Raw genomic sequence first — 21,396 nt, forward strand, 5'->3', positions numbered from 1 at the left:
ATGTAGACAAACCAGTCACAGCACAAGAGAAATGGCCCATGAGTAATGTGGCAGTAAAAAAAGAAAAGAAAGAAGGTCCCACGCTCCTTTGCTGCTTTTGTCGAATGCAATGGATTGGAGAAACGATAGCACCTGAGTTGTGCAGACGTCTGCGGTGCGAAGTCAACAGTGAGATTTAGGTTGGGTGTATCGCAATACATGAGCAACAAACTCATAAGTCTAACAGACCGACGCTTATTATCCTTTTGCCATTCTGCAAAGGCAGATAGGAGGTTAGAGCGACGATACACGCTGTAAACCGCGAACCACGTGGTGTGAAGCCTGTGTCTAGTGAGCAAAATTAGTTTCTATCAGGAGCATTGTGGGGGGGGATGTAAGGTTGGAAAAATCTGTGAACACCGAGGGGAACAAATCAAGAGGAGAATGGGGAGTGAGGGAGACAGACAGCTCAAAGACATGTGCATATTTCAATATTAATCAGCTCAGTAATATTTTAACAGGCACTAAAAATCCAATCCTGAGCATATTGCCTCTGACTCTTGGCAATGATTATCTGTCCCGTCAAGACCGCGGCCGCTGAGAACCTCTGAGCGCTTGTCTGATGGGCCAGACTGACCGACTCGCAAACTGGGACTGGCACTCCGTTTAGCTCATCCCAGTGTCGGACAGCCTTACAGATCTCCGTGTGGAAATCTCCCCGCCGAACGCCTTCCTCCTCCCACAGCCCCTCCAAGCTCCCTCCCTCAATTCCCCCTCAAAATCCAACCTGTCCTCCGTTAACCACCCCTGCTTGCGGATTATCCCTCTCTTCCTCCAGTGAGCGCAGATCCCCCCCCCACCCCCATCTCCCCCCCCCCTCCACCAGCACCTCTGTCTCCCCAGACTGTGGTCATTCCATTTGAGGGGAGAGGGGTTGAGGATGTGGCGGGGGGGGGGGGGGTGATTGATGAAAAAGGAGCCATCAATACTGTATGTAGGCCTATTCCCCCCTTTGCTCCCGCCACCTCACCCATTAAACTTTAAACACACAGATCTGTGATTATGCCCGTCAGACGGATGACACAACTCTCTGAGGAAACGGTGATCGGAATTAAAATCACCCGAAGATTTTCAAGCGTGTCTCTCTTGCCAACGATGAAAGATTATTGTCCTAGACCTACCCGGAATTTGACCTGGTGGGAACTAAAATTTTAATCTTTTAGTCTGTAACTCGTCGACTTTGTACAAATCTACTATCACTAGACCTATGGCATAAAACAGTGATAGGATTTTGGTTGGAAAAAAACACAAATGAAACCTTGCACACGTACATCTTCGCTTGTGCATCAGTAAACGTACGTGCATGCATGTGTGTGTGTGTGTGTGTGTGTGTTTGTGTTTGCATGCAAACTGGCAAGTATATATGTGTATGCATGCATGTGTGTCTGGAATTTGTGTGAGTGTGCATAGATATGCATTTGTCTTTGTGTGTGCATGTGCGTGCGTGCGTGCGTGCGTGTGTGCGTGCAGGCATGCACGCTGGTGTGTGTTAGGTTGAAGTAAAAGAAAAAGAGCAACGCAATGTGTGGGGTTTGGTGTCTCACTAATGAGGCCTTACAGCCGTGGGATGCGAGTCACACACACAGACAGACAATGGTCTAGGGAACATTTAGCGTCTCCTCTTCTTTCCCCACACATCACGGCGAGGCTTAGTCACTTTTTACTTCGTCACCCTCCTCTATCCAGCTCCCTTCTCCAGCAGGCAGAAGATGAAAACATCTGCCCTCAATTTAAATACTTTGACGCATGACTCTTTGTGGAGGGGTTCACCTCGAACAACAGGTGATTCTCAGACTTGGGATGGAAGGATGGAGGATACATCAGCAGGCATTTAAAAAAATTTTTTTTTACATTTTTTGCTGATCAATTTACAGCAAATTTATTTGCCATTTGGTTAAACGGAAGAAAAAGAGGGGGGGGGAGCAAAAACCTCAATGGACACTTTGGAATAGATTTCCAAAGCCCTTGGCAGTACAATGCATTGTAGTATATTTTAGGAATTTCCAAATGCTGCCTGCTTGAAGTGTGATCATTTCCCCAATTTGATAGTATAGATAGATAGATAGATAGATAGATAGATAGATAGATAGATAGATAGATAGATAGATAGATAGATAGATAGATAGATAGATAGATAGATAGATAGATAGATAGATAGATAGATAGATAGATAGATGACCGAAGGAGGCAGGGAGGGAGAGAGAGGGGGAAGGAGGCAGGGGGAGAGAGAGAGAGAGAGAGAGAGAGAGAGAGAGAGAGAGAGAGAGAGAGAGAGAGAGAGAGAGAGAGAGAGAGAGAGAGAGAGAGAGAGAGATCTTACAGGTGTCGAACTAGGGTAGCCTATGGACCAAACACTAGATTGCGGAAGGCGACACAGTCGATACCTACTCCTGATAGGTTTACTGTCCAACTGGAGGTACGGTGGCGAGTAGGCTGTCTCTCCGAAGTGTTGAGGAATCCGCTTTTGAAGTTAACAGCAATTAAGAGCGCAGCGTGCGCCCGCAGGAGCAACAGGATTACGATCTCCCGCAGACTCCCGCCTGCGCTCCGCCGCCCCGCCAGCGCTCCGCTCCGCTCGGCGCTCCCAAGTCCTCAGGTCGTTTAGGTGGGACACGGACCGCATGGATCAAACACTGCGATTTACAATCTCCAAAAATAAATACACGCACAGTTTGGAATACAAACAGGATACGGTGAGTTTTCCTTTTTATCCTTAAGATTTTTTTTTTTTTGGCGTAATCCTGCTCTTGTTTATTTCACGACGATGGAGACACGTGTGGACTATTTTGTGGACTTGACTACATGTTTGACAATTAGAAACCTCCAACTATTATCAGTAAGAACCTATAATCAATTATTATGATCGATAATAATGAGAAATGATACTTTCCAAAAACTATTAATCACCACATTTAATATGTAGGGTCTGAATCATTTTGCATGTTACTATGTATCTAATCTTGCAAGCGTTGGCTGCTTTGTGTTAAATGAGAGAATACAATGTTTCATTAGTGTCTCCCCTCTAGTTGCCCTGGCTAATATATTGAAAACTAATTGGCACCCCATGAAAATGGTTTATGCAGAGTATGAAACAACAGTAAATCAATCTCGTTTTTTTGAGAGTCGTCTTTTCTCTCTTTTCCCCCCACAGATTAAGCCACAGGAATAATCTCTTCTGTCAAAAACACACCCACGTTGATAAAGGTGTCGTTAGTTTCATGCAGAGCACTATAAAATGATTGCTATAGGGGGAAAGATTTCTATATGATTGAACTTTTATCATCTTTGAGCCATGGCTTTAAGTGAGGCATGCATATGAAATGAAACCCCGTGCTGGCAGAGGCCCTTGCACGAAGCGTTTTTTGCTCCCCTGGAGAAGCTGTGATTATCCTTCATGAAACAAACCAAACACTGACCCCCCCACTCCCTCCTCACTGAGCTGAATTTGGCACCTGCCATCACATCAGCCTACTTTTAATACACCTCGGTTTTCAAAACAACCCTGTTGCCGTCGGTAATGGTTTCTGTTTGATGCCGAAACTGAAGCGAACCGGAGGACGGAAAAGACAAGGTGAAACTGGCGCATTAAGACAAATTATGTTTTGTGTGGGCCTATTTTCTTATCCCACATCTCAACCACACTTCTGTCCAGCCTGCAAACAACATTGTGGTGTCTGAGGGTTTCATCTTTTCACCAGTAGGCTTTTTAAAACCTTGTTCCTGGTCCCTTGGACTTCTTTCGCCGTACCTTTTGCAACTCCCCATATTGGTTGCCTTTCCTTTGCAAACCTTGTCCTTATCGCTGTGACTATTCAGACACCGGCCCAGTGAAACACACTCGCTCTCCGAGTCCTTTCTGCAGCCCTCTCCAACTTTTCATTGCATAGTGTTTCTCTGAGAGGCTCCATCCTGGCCGGCACTATTCCAGCCAAAGGGGAGGAGGACTTCCTGACGCTGGCTGCCTCTCGGCTCAGCCGCAGGAAACGTGTCATCGGCGCTGCAGTAGGTGTGGCTATGGTGTTAGTGCTGCTGGTGGCCATTCCCCTACTGGTTCACACCACCAAAAGTGGGGGCACTGGAAGTGCAGGGAGCCATTATGAAATGCTTGGCAGCTGCAGGATGGTATGTGACCCCTACACCACTTCTCAAACTGGCCAGGAGCTGACAGCTGTGTCTCCACCACCCCAGGATTACTCTGGACGGAAGACTAAGTCTGGGCTGCGTGGGCCTCCAGGGATCCCGGGTCCCCCTGGAGCACGTGGTCCCCCAGGAGAGCAAGGCAAACCAGGGCCACAGGGGCCCCCAGGTCCAGGTCCTGGTGGCTATGTTCCCTCACTTTACACTCCCAAGATCGCTTTCTATGCAGGGTTACGCAAGCAGCACGAGGGGAGTGACGTGTTGAAGTTTGATGATGTGGTGACCAATGTAGGTAACTACTATGAGCCCACCACGGGCAAGTTCACCTGCCCTATGCCTGGCATCTACTACTTCACCTACCATGTCCTGATGAGGGGCGGTGATGGAACCAGCATGTGGGCTGACCTGAAGAAAAATGGACAGGTAAGTGTGTTTGTGAGCACATGTAGTATGTATACTTTACGTGCAAATTCATAAGTTCATGTGTGTATTTATAAGGGTGTTTATTGTGTGTGTGTGTGTGTGTGTGTGTGTGTGTGTGTGTGTGTGTGTGTGTGTGTGTGTGTGTGCATATCATGTATGTGTGCATATTTGTGCGACACGGTGGGTATGTGGACATATGTGCAAAACGAATGTGCAGCAAATCTGATATATATTTTTTCTCACTGTTGGCCATTTCTTCTTACCATCGCCTCACGTTCACCTCTATAACATTGAGCACTTCAAATTCATGGCACATTCCACTTAGCGGGTTGACAACAGGACTGCCAAAATAAATGAAATAGAAATCTTCCTCATTAAGGGGAATTCATGCTTTAACACTAAAAAAAAAACCCACAGCTACAAATATTTGCATTCCCACATGTACAGTAGCTAAATGACAAGTGGCAGAATGCGCCATCCGCCATCAGAAGGAACAGCCTAATTAGTAAGTATCATACGCAGAGCTTGATTATCGCCTAAACAGAAGTGCAAAAGTGCACAGGAGAAATGTCTGTCAGTGTGCGGACCAGTCAGTTTACACCTTGGCTAAATAAATAATGAATGTGAAATTGACAGTCCACTCATCCACTCCCTCATTCCCTAGACACTAATTAAAGACAGAGGGGCTGATGTGGGAGGGGGTAGAGAGGAGCGGGGAGGTGGGATAAATCACTGGGATTTTGACGGAGGACTCCAAACTCAGGAAGTATTTTCTGTCTTTTGGCTTTTACATTCATTCCTCTGGGGGTTTTTGGATCCGAAGGTGCACCAAGCAGACCAGAACCTCTCTCATGTAGCGAACAGGGGGATTGTTTACACAGATGCACACAATCCAACAAAAACTTCCTTTTTTCCCTCGTTTCCACAGGGTGCCCCATTTGGATGAGATACATGCCCAAAAAAAGGCTGTGGAATAAAAAAAGGCTGTTGTTGAAATTTGGCAATCCATTAGAAAATGACATTCAACGTGTGAAATGACCTAGGTGGTTATATGTGTTTTAGGCTGCAATTCTAATGTCCCATATTGTAATTCAAGTCATCCTTGCCTGCTAAATCATTCATAAATCTTAGATTAGATCCCCTGAACACCAGCCATGCCCTCCTCTTCCACCTCATCTCCTGCTTGTTCATTGATTCTCCATTAATTATCTTTTCACTCAACTCAATTATTTAACCTCACCTACGTCCATCTGACGCCCATCAGGTGGCCCCCTTAAACAGTTCTGATAATTTGCAGGATCACCTAACTGGCATTTGCTGAAATGGAGCCGCTGGCGAATGTGTGGCTGAAAATCTGTGGTGTAAATGAAATGCTACACAGTGCTTGATCTAATCTGGTGTTATGCCGAAGCCCTAAGGCAGGCGAGCACTGTGCCTGAGGCCATATGAGTGTCAGTCAACGGCTGGTGTTTTCTAAATGGGCGCCGTGTCTGACAGGCTGCATTCCTGACTGCACAATCAAACGGTTTGGTTTAGGTCCTGACGCTTTATCAAAGGTTTTGTCCCTCCGCTGGGATAGCTTATTGTTTTTGTTTTGTTTTTTAAACAAGGAGGAAACAGCTGCAAACACTTGCCTCTACCTTCCTTGTGTTGTGCGTAGCTTGTATGCGCCGACGAGACAGAGTCATTTTTAACCTTGCGCCTATTAGGCAGACAGAGAAAACGACTTGAGCACAAGAGTTGTGACATGACAGGGACATGCCGGGACATCGACGGCGAGACAGTGAAAGGGACGGCAAAAGAAGACAAGTGAGCTGACGGAGAGATCAGGGGTGGAGGAGTGGAAGATAGATGACTTAATAGAGGTGTGGAGACAGTGGGCTGGTAGACGAGGCAACAGGGAGGCTGCCGCTGAAGGCCGGGATGAGCGCAGGCCCGATGACCAATGGACACCCACTCAGCATGTCACGGCTTGACAAGTGATCAAGGCCGGCCAGAGAAAGAAACAAAACGGGTCTAGACATTGTATTTATTGTGCACCAATTCAGCGATTGCAAGTCCATGCTAAAATAAAAACCTATTATTGACATGCTAAATAATAAACCCACCGGACTCCTCCGGGGGGGTATTTACCATATATCCCCACCTCCATTTTTGCTAATGAGATCATAGGTTGACACACTGTGTTGCTGGCATTGCCGTCAGGCTATGCATGGCTGGTACATGATTGAAACCAACCAGATGGTGACAGGTGACATGACCGTGGTGCAATGGGACAGCTTCAGGCTCTAAGGAGGATGTGCTGACTGTAACGGGGCTTCCATGTGATTCCTGCAGATCCATTACCTATTACTTTCACTAAATCCCCACTCGCTAGAGCCTATCCGCTTACACCTCACTCTCACATTCACAAATCGTTGTGGGATGACAGCGCTTAAGAGTGGAGAGGGATTTGTTATCGGAGGGGGTCATGCTTCAGTTGCTTTCATGTTTGTAACAAGGCCGTAACTGACACACTGCACCGTTCCCTAACTTGTATAATAGGAACGCTTTAACACCATTACACTGCGTTCTTACTCAACCTGCAAGTTCCCGACTCATAAATCGCATGTTGGAGCCATGGTACAGTAATTTGCACAGCTGTGAAACCAATAAGAAGCATTTTATTAGCTAAACACACAATGTCAGCTTGGCCGCGACGGCACAATCAGAAAGGATAATAAGTCCACACGACATCCTCATGCAACTTAAACCATTTATCGTTATGTTTAGACAATTCCTCGAGGTACGTCGCCGCAATTCTGCTTCCTTTTGCTGCCACTGCCATTGTGAATGTATACCCTGTTTAATCGTTCGACTCCTTATTCATCACTAAAGATATATGGGACATATACTACTTAATATTCCAGCTTGGTTGTGAATGTTATTGAGTGAGCACCAGTCTATGCTAATGCTGGCATGCTTTATAAGTTGTCAAGGCGGTGTAATACGTCATGCTTATTTTCTCAAAGCAACATCTCCTCTTCTCCTCATTAACTTGTGGAGGTCTGTTCATCTGTTAATTTATACTCCCATAGTGCTCCACCGTATGCATACATATTCGAAATCCTGAGCACAATGTGCAAAGTAGACAAATATAAATTGTACCGCCTTAGCTCTGATTTAATCTACACCTTGGTTTTTCCACCCATCATGAGCTCTTTTAATAGATGAGTGAAAGGTCAAGCATTGTCCACACAGTCCTGTTAAAATGTCACCACTTGCTGTAATGACCAGTACCTATATTAACTTTGCCCAGGTACGGTGACATCAACACGATAGAGTTGAAACTTAATTAGCCATTAGAGCGAGGGCTAAGGAGAGGTGATATAGTAGCCAGCGGTGTTTGTCCTTTGACGACAAATCGGTTAGCTTTTTCTGCAGAAGCGATCTTAAGAAATGGGGTACTTTTAACTGAGTTTGAATATTATTCTATTGAAAGAAAAAGCTTTTTTTTGTTTGCTTGTTGATAAATCATCTGTACTCACGCTGTATATGGGTACAGCCATTTTTGTGCTTGTGGCCCAAAGGCTAAAATTTAGGATGCCGACAGCAATCGGAGGTAAAGTTTTATGCTACAGTAGCTCGTCTCCATGTAATCCCTCGGCCCCAAGAGGAGGGGGGAAAAAAACCCATTCAATAAATATTCTATTTACCCTGACCAACCCACAACCTGCTACCCCTCCTTGTCTGCCATGTTGCGGTCCCTTAGGTAAGTTTAACAGCTACTTTTCTATTGTCTCTGCTCTAAGAGGTCAGTATATCACAGCGAATGAATCCTGTCAGTTTTATTACCAGTGGAGCACGGCACCGTGGATAAAAACAAGACTTCATAAACCCTCACATCTCCCTGGTCTCACAAAATAGCCTCGCTTGATCAGTCTGTTACTCCCCCTCCTCAACCCTCTGGCCCTTGTTTTTTCGTCCCCCCCCTTCTCGTTTTTGTCTATCCTTGTCTGTCTTCTGCTCCGCATCTCTGCTTGTATAGAAAATGACACTGCAGCTGCGCCCCCTCCCCTCCGTCCCTCCTCCCCTCCTCGCCTGTGGCCCCGTATCCTCTCAGGCGTGTTTACCGGAGGTCCTGTAATGAAAGGGCCTGGCAGAGACAGAGACAGCCACAGGCAAGCCCCGGGGGCCCCTGTCTTATGGCTCGCAACCCATCCAGCCCCCAGGGTCATCTCAGTGTGGAGCACCCGGTTCAGATGGATCCCTTTTTCGTGTCCCCCAGCCATATCCATCTCCTCTGTCTACCCCCCCCCCCCAATCCCACCGTGGCCCTCGCATGTCTCTCTAGCTGGCATCTGCATTAATGGATGAGTTACATTATCCCCTCATACACAGGAGCTGTACACAGCAGCTGAAGCAACGATTCATATATCACATATTGATAAAGCGATTTTGATACCGGGCGATGAACAGGAATCGTGTTCTCCAGTGATCAGCAGCTGGCCCAGTGCATTAAGACCTGGGAATGGGAGTTGGCCCGAGGGGCGAACAGAGCTCCCTTCCGTCTCACAGTTTGGTGAAAATAATGAGCAGGATGACATATGCCTGGTGTCAATAGGAAGTCACAACAACAGCATCAGTGTCAGAAGCAGCCAAAGATGCAAATGTGATATTGGCTGTCACCGCACATGTCAAGCAGAACAACAATGTAACCTTTACAGATGACAGTGGAATAGCGTTATTTTAAGAGAAGGCCTTATGAGGACCTGGGAAATGGTAAACAACATTTACTGTTTGATTTTACCTTTAGATGCCTGTTGAACAATTAGTATGATTTCCAATCATATGAATTGTTTCCCCCTTCTCTTTTACATGAGGATATTTTCCCAGAACTGATACATTGTATATCAAATCAAGCCATTTTATTATACCGCTTCTAAAATAACCTAATTTGATATATGATATAAAAAATGGTTTTTTTTACATGTAAATATTTTACATATACCATGTAAAAAAAAGTTCTAGAAATCCATTGGAAGGAAAATATCCTATATGAAAAGGCTGATTGAATATTTTACCGTGATGAGTCACACGAGCCTGTCAATACTTCCATTAAAAAGCCTGTTATCCACTTTTGATAGCCAAATCGGATCATATCTCAGGGTGGGATGCATTGTTTACTCCATTGTACATATTTTCTCACTCTGAAGAAGACATGAACATATGAAACGTATCTAAAACACATTACTATGCCTTGGAAACTTTTCATCATCGTATAGGGATCACGTTCACCTCAAGGGAGCAAATAATTGAATCAGTTGCCTGGTTTACAATAACAAGTTATTAACCACAGAGATGGATAACACACAGGAGGTGCAGAGTCGGAGGCTCTGGTGAAACAGGATTGCTGCCGTAACTGTGGTCAGTTTTACTGTGTGGTAGCTGGGCTGAAACCCCAGGAGATAGACTGCCCCACTCCCTTAATCAATCTGGTTTAGAGTGGACAGGAACACGCTTAACCGCTGGCCGCCAACACACTCTGTGTCGGATGCAGCATCCGTGACCAGCATCTCATTTAAAAAGACCTACAGATACCAACCGGCCAATGGAAAAGCAACTCCAGCACTGATAGATAGCGAACAATGAACCGGAGGCCAGAGCAAAATAAAACAATACGAGGAAGAGGGGGGGGGGGAAGCCCATTTAAAAAAAAAGTCACAATAAATCAGCCTGTGCTGCTTTACAACTGACTGTTTTTAAATTGAAGTGTGAGTGAGAAAGGGCCCCATAGCAATAGGAGTGACATGATGGTGGTTGAGTTGCAGATCATATTCTGAGGCTGTCATAGAGATGTGCGTGTTTCATTTGGTCACTGACAGAGATTGAGCGCTCCCAGTGTGAACGGACACTGAGCCAGACACAGGGCCACCGATGGCTGGCATATGTCTGCTGATAAGAGCTGGTATTTCAGGATTAGTGATACACATCTGACTGAAGATTTATATAGGTGCTGGCCAGTGTATAATTATGCTTTATGGATATGTCAAAAAACATTATAGCCAGGATTAGATATTATACAGCAACAACAAATTGTAAACATTCATAGCTGACTTGTTTTTCGTTTATTCAAAATATTTATTCATAGGTTTTATAGATGTAACGCAAGGTTCACTTCATCAATATACCAATTAGGCATCTGGGTAGCATAGCGGTCTATTCCATTGCCTACCAACATGGGGATCGCCGGTTCGAATCCCCGTGTTGTCTCCGGTTTGGTCGGGCATTCCTACAGACACAATTGGCTGTGTCTTCGGGTGGGAGGCCAGAGTGGGTATGTGTCCTGGTCGCTGCACTAGCGCCTCCTCTGGTCGGTCGGGGCGCCTGTTTGGGGGGGGAAGGGGAACTGGGGGGAATAGTGTGATCCTCCCACGCGCAACATCCCCCTGGTGAAACTCCTCACTGTCAGGTGAAAAGAAGCGGCTGGCGACCCCACATGTATCAGAGGAGGCATGTGGTAGTCTGCAGCCCTACCCGGATCGGCAGAGGGGGTGGAGCGGTGACCGGGACGGCTCAGAGAGCAGGCTGATTGGCTAGGTAAAACTAGGGGAGAAAAAGGGGAAAAAAATACACCAATTAGATTTGCTGGGGGTCATATTAAACACTCTGAAGAATTAAATGACGCAACTCTGTCCAGGAAGTGTGGCATGATGGTTGCCAGATTTACAACATTTGAAACAGTAAACGGACAAATGTACACTTTCCTCTGTTGTTGTAACTAGTTCTAAGTGTGAGTTTGAATGTCGACATTAGTAAACCCAATTAAACGTGTTAACAAACAAGTGAAGATCCACTGCTGCAGGGTCAATAAGAGCAAACTTCCAAACAGCATGCAAATGTGAGACTCTCTGACTCGGGCGGGTGGCACCACTCAATAGCATGCATATTGAGTTGGTCTAGGATCATACGCAACAGGTCAATAGCTCGGGACGATAGTTTCTCCATTACTAGAGCTAGCAGGCTTCCCCACAAACAACCTGTTGTCCCAAGCGAGTTCTTGTATACTACATCTCCACAACCCAATCAAATCTCAAACCTCATCCCCTAGCTCTGAGCCAGCTGATCAATAGGAGTGCAAGTGGCTGTGTTTTCAGTCTCACTCCGGGGTCAGAGGTCACAGCCCGCCCTCATCTGTTTGTCCAGCACCTCATCAATAGGTGATGTCGCATTCATGGATCTCCTCAGTGGAGGGGCTGTTGATGGGTGGCTATGATGAAGGCTGAGAGAGAGCCACGTTACATAAGGAGAAAATTGGAGGGCTTCATGCTGTTTAGACATTCGTTTTAAGATCTGGACAATCTGTTTTCAGTGAGGAGAGCTTCGAGAAGATTTGGGGAGACTAAATAAGCTGCAGAGGTCTTTGCTGGAGTGTTTGCACAGCTCCTTCCATGCTATAATTGCTCGTGTGTGTCCTCTGTGTGTGACAGGTGAGAGCCAGCTCCATCGCTCAGGATGCTGATCAGAATTATGACTACGCCTCCAACAGTGTGATCCTGCATCTGGACGTCGGTGATGAGGTGTATGTGCAGCTAGATGGAGGGAAAGTCCATGGAGGAAATACTAACAAATACAGCACCTTCTCGGGCTTCCTCATCTACCCGGACTGAACCTTGTCATGCTGCAAGAGAAAGGAGTGACTACACATGTACATACACATACACACACACACACACACACACACACACACACACACACACACACACACACACACACACACACACACACACACACACACACACATTTGTACCAAAACAAATATAAACACGCACTTGCATACAACATGCAAACACACATGCAAGCAAACATGCACAAACACACATGCACGCAGGTACAAACATGCACACACATATGCACTACGAAAGCATAAAGCTGGTGAAGATCTTTGGGCCATGTGGAATTAAGTGGAATTTTGAAATTGAGCCAATCATCATGACCAAGTGCATTTACTGAACTCTTGTGTGTGTAAATATGAGAATATGTACAGTATAGGTGCACATCAAACTTGCACGCTATGGCTCAGATATATCCAACATATTCTAACATTTAAACTGACATTGTGAAAGCTACAGTATAGCCAACAGCATCGGTCTACTTGTTTTTTGATGCAAACATGGTGTCGAGGTCAGCATTCGTCAATATCCCAGAGCTACAATGCAAAGGCATATCCTATAACCCGACTTTTACCTACAGTTTACCTTAACGCTTCCTGCTCCCCCATTCCCATGGCATCTGACCAACTGGCCTGTCTATCTTTCACAATCCTGCTTTGTGTAATAGGACTCCCCACTGTTTCAAACCAAAACCCTCGGATCAAATAAATAAAAACCCTTGCTGTGAATTACCCCATTACAGGGGAGTACTGATCACTAGGGCCATCTGAATAAATACAGATGGCCGACCCCGCTCTCCTTCCTCCTTTGACACCATGACACGGGATATCACATAGCGAGATGAAACACAAGGCAATTAGACAAAAGAAAACACAGCACAATGCAGCACATTTTGTTCATGGATGTCAGATGAGTTGTGAGTGATGAAGCCACTTCTCATTGCCAAGTGTATAACTGACTCCTTGTGCGTGTGTGTGTGTGTGTGTGTGTGTGTGTGTGTGTGTGTGTGTGTGTGTGTGTGTGTGTGTGAGAGAGAGTGAAAGTGGGTATTGATATTGGATGACATTATGACCATTCAAGATGTGACAGCTGCAGTATTTTTCTTATATTGAATATTGTACATTACAGACATGATCGTCACACTGCCATACTCAGTTAGTGCATTATTTTTGATGGCCCTTTTCAAAGTAATACATTGTAATCTTGGGGTGGGAGACCTGATATGCAGGACAAGTAGACAGTTGGTATATTAAAATATATATACATCACCACTGTCCATTTCATTGTTCTTTCATGTTGTCTTGGGGAGGTGGAGGTCAGAGATGATAGAGTTAATACAGTTACACTCACAACCAGGCACACACACACACACACACACACACACACACACACACACACACACACACACACACACACACACACACACACACACTTGTTCAATTTTATTTGGGGTGACCATGTGCAGAGCTGAATATAAGATCTGGGTGTGTGGGTTTAAAGGGATTCGGATCGACATTGCAATGGTTCAACACAGCCACCGACCGCATCGCCACAGATTTCCAATACGTGTTAACACACTGCCAAAGAAGTAAACATTAATATATTGATCTGAGGCAATAATAGGCTCAAGCTCCAAAAAAAAAAAGAAAGAATAAAAGCCCAACCAATGTATAACTTAAATGTAACAATATCTGGGTCATCTGTAATAATAATAATAATAATAATAATAATAATAATAAAAACATCCTAGTTGGTTTTGTGTCTGATGGGGTTACAGATTCATCAACATGGACTTGACGGAGCATATTAAGCACATCATTTATTATGTAGCCTACCAATGGCAGGAAATAAATTGTTAGAATCAGTGAAAAATGGTTCAGATATTTAGGTGTTTTTTTTTTCTAAACTCATTGGCAATACTAGAGAGACGTTAAAAAATCATTCTGGGCACATGCATGTGCAAACATATTGAATGTAATTTATCCAGCTTCTTGAGGTGAATCTCAATTTCGCGAATCAAATTCTTCGAGTAGCACGGTACACACATGGTGATGAGGGAAACAAAGTACAGTTCATTCTCTTTAAACTCCATGATTATACCAGTTAGTACATAACCAAACCTCCTCTGGTTGTCACCGAGTAATAGACCAAATTGACCTCAGGTGACAAATAACATGACGTTTTGTTTTTTTTTTGTTTTTTTACTTATTCAACAAAAATAAGCAAAATATGCTGAAGCTTTTTGGTGAAAAATTAATCAAAACACAGTTACGTGTTTTGTAAAACCTCTTTTATAAGCTGTAACCTTTAGTTATCACTTCTCAGTCTGGGTTTATTTTTCACCCAGTTATCTTTAATGCAGAGCTCTTCTAAGCTTACCAGTATCCAGAGGTGGGTACAGTCGAGCCTTTGGCTCAACCACCCCCCCCCCCCCCAAAAAAACCCCAAAACAAAACAAAAAACCAACAACAACCTGATTTTCTTTATTGTAAACCTACAAAGGAATGACGCAGAGAGATTACCACCCGGATCCACTTCCAGCCAACCTGTAGCTGGTGGTAGACTCAGTGACTTGTGAGGTGTCGGGGACCTCCGTGCTGCAGAACAAGCCCAAATCATCAGCTCTCCACCGCCATGCTAGACAGCTGCCATGAGGTTGACATGCAGTGTTTTGGTTTTTGCTATGCTATTCTGCTGTTTACACTTAACAACACATCTTTACAAAGTACCAATATCAACACTGCAATTAATTATTTTGCACAACAAAAGTGCAGTGCTAATTTGTGTGATATGCAAGAGATAAATGACGCATGAATATGCTAATAATCCCAATCACAAAAGGTATTCCTGAATGAATATTAATTCTCTGAACAGAATTTATGTTTGACACACCGTTATTATAGTACTAACAAATATATATCACGACCAAGGCTGGGCAATAATATTATCGTCCATCATCCTTCAAAAGTAGTGTATAGGGATGAATTTCGGATATGGTCTTATCGTGATTTGCAGTTTTGCTGTCTAAATTAATGATGACAAGAAGATATTACCAAATGAGATCTGTAATATTTGAGGGAGTATTTTTCTGAAAAGGTTCTGGTTTGATATACTTAACATTACCAAACAGTTTGATGTGATGAACCCCTGTTGGATTCCTAAATGTTTTTTTTTCAGTTGATACTGCCATATGTATATATAAATATCATATAAAATGCCTCATCAGTATTGTGATATTTTCATATTGCTCAGCACTAATCACAATATTACATTTTAGCGCCAGTAAAATAATTCTTTACTGCCTAAACTGTTTATTCCCGTAGAAACACCCATATATTCAGCCCAAAGGTCTTTCTTCTTCATTTACAATAGTTTTTTTGTTTTAGTTCCCTAATCCAGGGGACAGACATCATCTCCGTGTAAAACAGAGTGGATCTCGAATGCTACCTGGATCATTGGCATTAAGGATGAGGGAAGTGTTTAATTAGAGTTGAGCGTTAATGGCATTCTGGATTTAAAGGCTTTTGTGAATCTGTTGCTTCAGAGAGGAGGGGAGGGAGGCATCTCGCCATGTCACGCCTGGGCCTGGCCCCCCGGCTCTCTCCCCGAGCAGATTCCAGTTGAAAGTTAATTGGACCGGGAGAGGTCTGAGGCAGGGTGCACTGAGGCCCATTAGCGATTCCCCTGTCGAATGCAGAGCCACGAGGATCACAGACTCACAAATAGGCGGATTAAAATAATCAATAGACTTGACTTCCATCGAGAAAACAGACGCACGCGCACAAACATGACGCACGGAGTAATTAGTGGACAACCTATTCGGCAATGGACTCTGATACCCTCCTGAACCTTACCTTACACACAACAACTCCAATAGCAATAGTGGCTAATGAGGGGAAATAGTTGTTGCTGCTAGTGAGCAGAATGAAAAGGTCAGGGAGCTACAAAACACCATCCTGCCAGTCATATCCTAGCATTTTAACATCAAACCACTTAATGGAAAATGTTTGCATTGCCATGTAAACTCTGGGGTTAAAGGCACATTTCTCCTTGGATTACAGTATGCATCAGGGCTGTAGCTTTTTAAAAAAAAAATTTTTTTTTAGGTTTTCTTTCTCTGACCACATTACTGCTGTCTCCTGCCCCTACTTCTTTACTTTGTATGACATCCGCGAAATCAGAACATACATATCAGATCATGCTACGCAGCCTCTGGTCCAGGTTCCAGTTTTCTGGCATTGTTCCCTCTGGCATTGTCTGGACCTTGAGTGACAAGCTCAGGGTATAACTCTTAACCTAACGGTATAACTTATAAGTGGTATAACTCTTAAACTAATGTATGAAAATTCAATTTGCCCTTGCCTATTCATCAAATGCAATGACCTAATAAATAAACCCATTTTTTTCTCTTAATTTTTCTGAACACCGGCTCATAATTTTTTAACATTCTGTTGTCTTTGACTGATTAAGAATGTTGACTATTATTTCTTGTTATTTATTATTCGTTCTTGGCTATTATTTCATTCAGTTCAGATGTAATATTAATTGTTAGAGTAGTTATTTTATTAACATTAGTAACGTATTCATCTTGGTAAGGAGCTATTTCTTCGAGCTGCCGAGTGACCTAAATCCATGTAACGTAATTATTAGCTTACTAGTGTAAACTACTAATAAGGCACGTTAGCCCCTAACTGACGAGTCTGACCCTTTAGCCGAGCGGTTAGTGATGTCGCCTTGTGGTGCAGTACACCCCATATCGAATCCCGCACCGGGCAAGAAAATAACCGGTTACATTGGTGGCAGCGATGGGATCCGGAAGTGTGCAGATCCTCAACAGTCTCTTCGGAGCGCGGGAATAAACAAAGCGTGAGGGCGCGCTTCCGGGGAGGGTGACGACTGTAAACTACTAATAAGACACGTTAGTCCCTAGCTAACGAGCCTAACCCTTTAGCCGAGCGGTTAGTGATGTCTCCTTGTGGTGCAATACACTCCGTATCGAATCCCGCACCGGGCAAGAAAATAACCGGTTACACTAGCTATCCTGCTAACGCTAGCTACCTCACACGCACTAACATGCACTATTTAGCCGCGTTTTGTAATTGTAGCTGGGGAACATTTCCATAGAATGCGGTAACTTGGAATAATAAATGTATTGTTTTGCGTTCTCCCCAAATGTACTTGGCCAATTACCCTACTCTTTACACCCGGCTTCCCACCCGCAGCGACGCCCAACCATGCCGGAGGTAACACGCGAATTCGAACCGCCGACCCCCGTGTCAGAGGGCAGCGGAACAGACCGCTACGCTACCCGGGCTTGTTATGCATTCGTTATTCTTTTAACAGACCGACTGACGTCTTAGTTTTTAAAGGTTATGCGTGTCACCGTGAAACAGCGTACCTGTGATTGGCAGAGAGTTAAGGAAGACTTCTGTGTTGTTCCTGTTTGTTCTCGGACGATAAGCGGAAGCGAAGCGAGGCTGGAGCGCAGAGAGACACGGTAAAGCCAAAAGGTTTTAGTGATAATGCGCAGTTTTAAACTTTGCTATGGGCTATTTAGCTGGCAATTTTTAGCTAAAAATTGAGCTGAATATAGATTTTATATTGCCTACATTGCCTCGTTAAAGTCATCAGCTTTGATTTAGCTATAACAGCCGACTGAATTGTAAAAGTCTGATGAGAAGAGTCTTATTCACGGCCAGGGCGGATAAATTGGGCATTTCAGAGGTAATGTGAACGAAACCGCTGACCTTTCTTTTATCATCACGACAGTCAGGTCAAGATGGCGCCGAGAGCTCGACAGGGAGCGGTCAGAGTATTCTGCCAGCAAACATATAAAGTTAACAGTTTGCTTAAGAGAACTACAACACCTGACTGGCAGGTCCTTTCTGACAATTATTGGTTTGCCCCTGGGGGTAGCTTTTAAATTTTACTTTAAAGTCGCGTTTCAGGTAGATGAAATGTAATGCTTACGCGAGTAAAAATTAATCAAGCCAAAACATTGCTTGCAGCTCTTAAGAATATAGTAAATCTAGTTGCAGCAGTTCGGGAAGCCAAATTCCGTGTCAAATAATTTTTATGAAAAAAACGAAACAAAAACAAAACAAAACAAAACTGCGACACAGGGAAAGGACGGACATTTACCAAACCAAGATTTTTGTATGGAAGTAGGAATGCATGTTAGCCCCCTCAATTAGATACAAACAGAAGCTGCTGAGTTACTCTACAGCTTGTAAAGAGCCAAACCACATGTACAGCTGAAACAGATGAAAGCCCCTAAGTAATATTTTTGACAAGAAGTGTGTCAGCCCTGTGATGGCCTGGCGGCCTGTCCAGCGTGTCTCCCTGCCTACCGCCCAATGACTGCTGGGATAGGCTCCAGCTTTCCCGCGACGCGACCCGACAAGCGGTTTGGATAATGGATGAATGTTTGGCATTGGCTACGGCCCACAGTAGTCCATGTACTGCCGCAGGCCGCTCATAAAGTGTTATAGCTAAACTAGCTGACGTCTTGTAGCCTAATTATTGAGGGACGCTACAGTTTGTGTCAGAAGTAAAAAAGCTTCGTCTACGGGTTTTTTCATCGCCACTCGCCGGCTTGTGCTAGCATGGGACTGCTGCAACTGTTCCGTGGTGAGAGAGATGCTGCCGGGGTATTGTTCCAAAATCAAGCGGGAGGAGGAAACTGATGAATTGGGACGTTACGGCGCAGCCGCGGCTTGGAGAGCGGCGGATGAGAGAAATAACCGTAAGAATCGTTACCATGGCCGGCTTGGGCTGCTCTGGCCGCTCCGGCGTTGAACGTGCCACCCGTGAGAAAACAGCGGTGGCCAGAACAGAGGTGGCAAAAGTACACATATTCTCTACTCAAGTAGAAGTACAGATACTTGTGTAAAAATATACCCTGGTAAAAGTAGAAGTACTGACTCAACTTCTTTACTCAAGTAGAAAGTAAAAAGTACAGGCTCTGAAATGTACTCAAAGTATAAAAGTAAAAAGTACAGGCTCAGCCATTTCACCATGTCACCTTTATTTTTTGGTCAAAGTTACATTATCATCGTGTTTTAATTTAGTTGAAGGCACAGATTAATTTGAAAAGCCTAGCCTGAAATAGTCCTGGGAGAAAAGATCATTTTATGAATTCCAACGTCCATGACTTCCATCAAGGCACCGTGAATATTAGCCAGAGAAGTAGATCATTTTATGATAGGCCTATCCCCTGAAAGTATGAATCATAATAATAATAAAAACGCGACAACACCAGTATAATCATTTTTTCCCCAAATCGTTCAGCTCTACTATGATCTTAACCATTCCAACTTCAAATAAAATTACATCTGTCTGGTATCGCAAGACTATCCGAGATCATCTCTGCTAACCATTTAGAGACTGACTTATGAGTCTACTACCACTACTACTTTCGGCTGCTCCTGTTAGGGGTCACCACAGCGGATCATCCGTTTCCATTTCTTCCTGTCTTCTGCGTCTTCCTCTGTCACAGCAGCCACGTGCATGTCTTCCCTCACCACATCCATAAACCTCCTCTTTGGCCTTCCTATTTTCCTATTTCCTGGCAGCTCCATATTCAGTATCCTTCTCCCAATATACCCAGCATCTCTCCTCCACACGTGTCTCAGCCATCTCAATCTTGCCTCTCTTGCTTTGTCTCCAAAGCGTCCAACCTGAGCAGTCCCTCGAATATAATCGTTCCTAATCCTGTCCTTCTTCGTTACTCCCAGTGAAAATCTTAGCATCTTCAACTCTGCCACCTCCAGCTCCGCCTCTTGTCTTTTCAGTGCCACTGTCTCCAACCCATATAAGATAGCTGGTCTCACAATCATCTTGTAAACCTTCCCTTTAACTCTTGCTGGTACCCTTCTGTCGCAAATCACTCCTGACACTGTCTCCACCCACTCCACCTTGCCTGCACTCTCTTCTTCACCTCTCTACTGCACTCCCTGTTACTTTGGACAGTTGACCCCAAGTATTTAAAGTCATATGCCTTTGTCACCTCCACTCCTTGCATCCTGACCATTCCACTGTCCTCCCTCTTATTCATGCATAGGTATTCCGTCTTGCTTCTACTGACTTTCATTCCTCTTCTCTCCAGTGCATACCTCCACCTCTCCAGGCTCTCCTCAACGTGCACCCTACTCTTGCTACAGATCACAATGTCATCTGCAAACATCATCGTCCAAAGAGACTTCTGCCTGATCTTGTCCGTCAACTTGTCCATCACCATTGCAAACAAGAGAGGGCTCAGAGCCGATCTTTGATGTAATCCCACCTCCACCTTGAATCCATCTGTCATTCCAACTGCACACCTCACCATTGTCACACTTCCCTCATACATATCCTGCACCACTCCTAAATACTTCTGTGCAACTCCCGACTTCTTCATACAATACCACACCTCCTCTCTCGGCACCCTGTCGCATGCTTTCTCTCTTCTTTTTTTTTTTAATTCTGATTTTCTCCCAATTTAGTGGCCAATTGATCCCTATTTTAGTTCAAACACCTGCCCTCGTACCGCATGCGTTCGCCAACTGCATCTCTCCGGCTGGCAGTCTTGAAGGAGACGCCTCCCCACTTTCGTGACAAGTTGAATCCAGGCCGAACCACTGCTTTTTCCAACACACACAGAGATGCGTTCATGTGACAAACACAAGCTGACTCTGCCCCCCTCCTGAAGACAGCGTTGCCAATTATTGCTGCTTCATCGAGTCCGGCCATAGTCGGATCTGTGTCGCATGCTTTCTCTAAATCTACAAAGACACAATGCAACTCTTTCTGGCCTTCTCTATACTTCTCAATCAACATTCTCAAAGCAAACATCGCATCTGTGGTGCTCTTTCGTGGCATGAAACCATACTGCTTCTCACTAATCGTCAACGCTCCTCTTAACCTAGCTTCTATTACTCTTTCCCAAATCTTCATGCTGTGGCTGATCAACTTTATACCTCTGTAGTTGCTACAGTTCTGTACATCGCCCTTGTTCTTGAAAATCGTTACCAGTATACTTTTCCACTCTTCAGGCATCCTCTCACTTTCCAAGATTGTGTTAAACAATCTAGTTAAAAACCCCACTGCCATCTCTCCGACACATCTTCATGCCTCCACAAGTATGTCATCAGGACCAACTGCCTTT

At 44.5% G+C, this 21,396-nt stretch overlaps 1 protein-coding gene across 1 annotated transcript; it reads left to right on the top strand.

Moving 5' to 3' along the window:
• The first annotated feature begins 4,050 nt into the window (after positions 1-4,050).
• Positions 4,051-12,248, top strand: c1ql4a (complement component 1, q subcomponent-like 4). The gene is made up of 2 exons (XM_056302017.1): positions 4,051-4,599; positions 12,069-12,248. The coding sequence occupies exons 1-2, from the start codon at positions 4,054-4,056 to the stop codon at positions 12,246-12,248; spliced, it is 726 nt and encodes a 241-aa protein (XP_056157992.1). The 5' UTR covers positions 4,051-4,053.
• The last annotated feature ends 9,148 nt before the right edge of the window (positions 12,249-21,396 follow it).

The sequence above is a fragment of the Lampris incognitus genome, chromosome 2, assembly GCF_029633865.1.
Source record: "Lampris incognitus isolate fLamInc1 chromosome 2, fLamInc1.hap2, whole genome shotgun sequence".
Classification (NCBI taxonomy): Eukaryota; Metazoa; Chordata; class Actinopteri; order Lampriformes; family Lampridae; genus Lampris; species Lampris incognitus.

Coding starts and splice junctions, on each gene's coding strand:
- c1ql4a (XM_056302017.1), top strand. CDS start 4,054: ATGGTGTTAGTGCTGCTGGTGGCCATTCCCCTACTGGTTCACACCACC. Junction 4,600..12,068: donor ACCTGAAGAAAAATGGACAG/GTAAGTGTGTTT, acceptor TGTGTGTGACAG/GTGAGAGCCAGCTCCATCGC.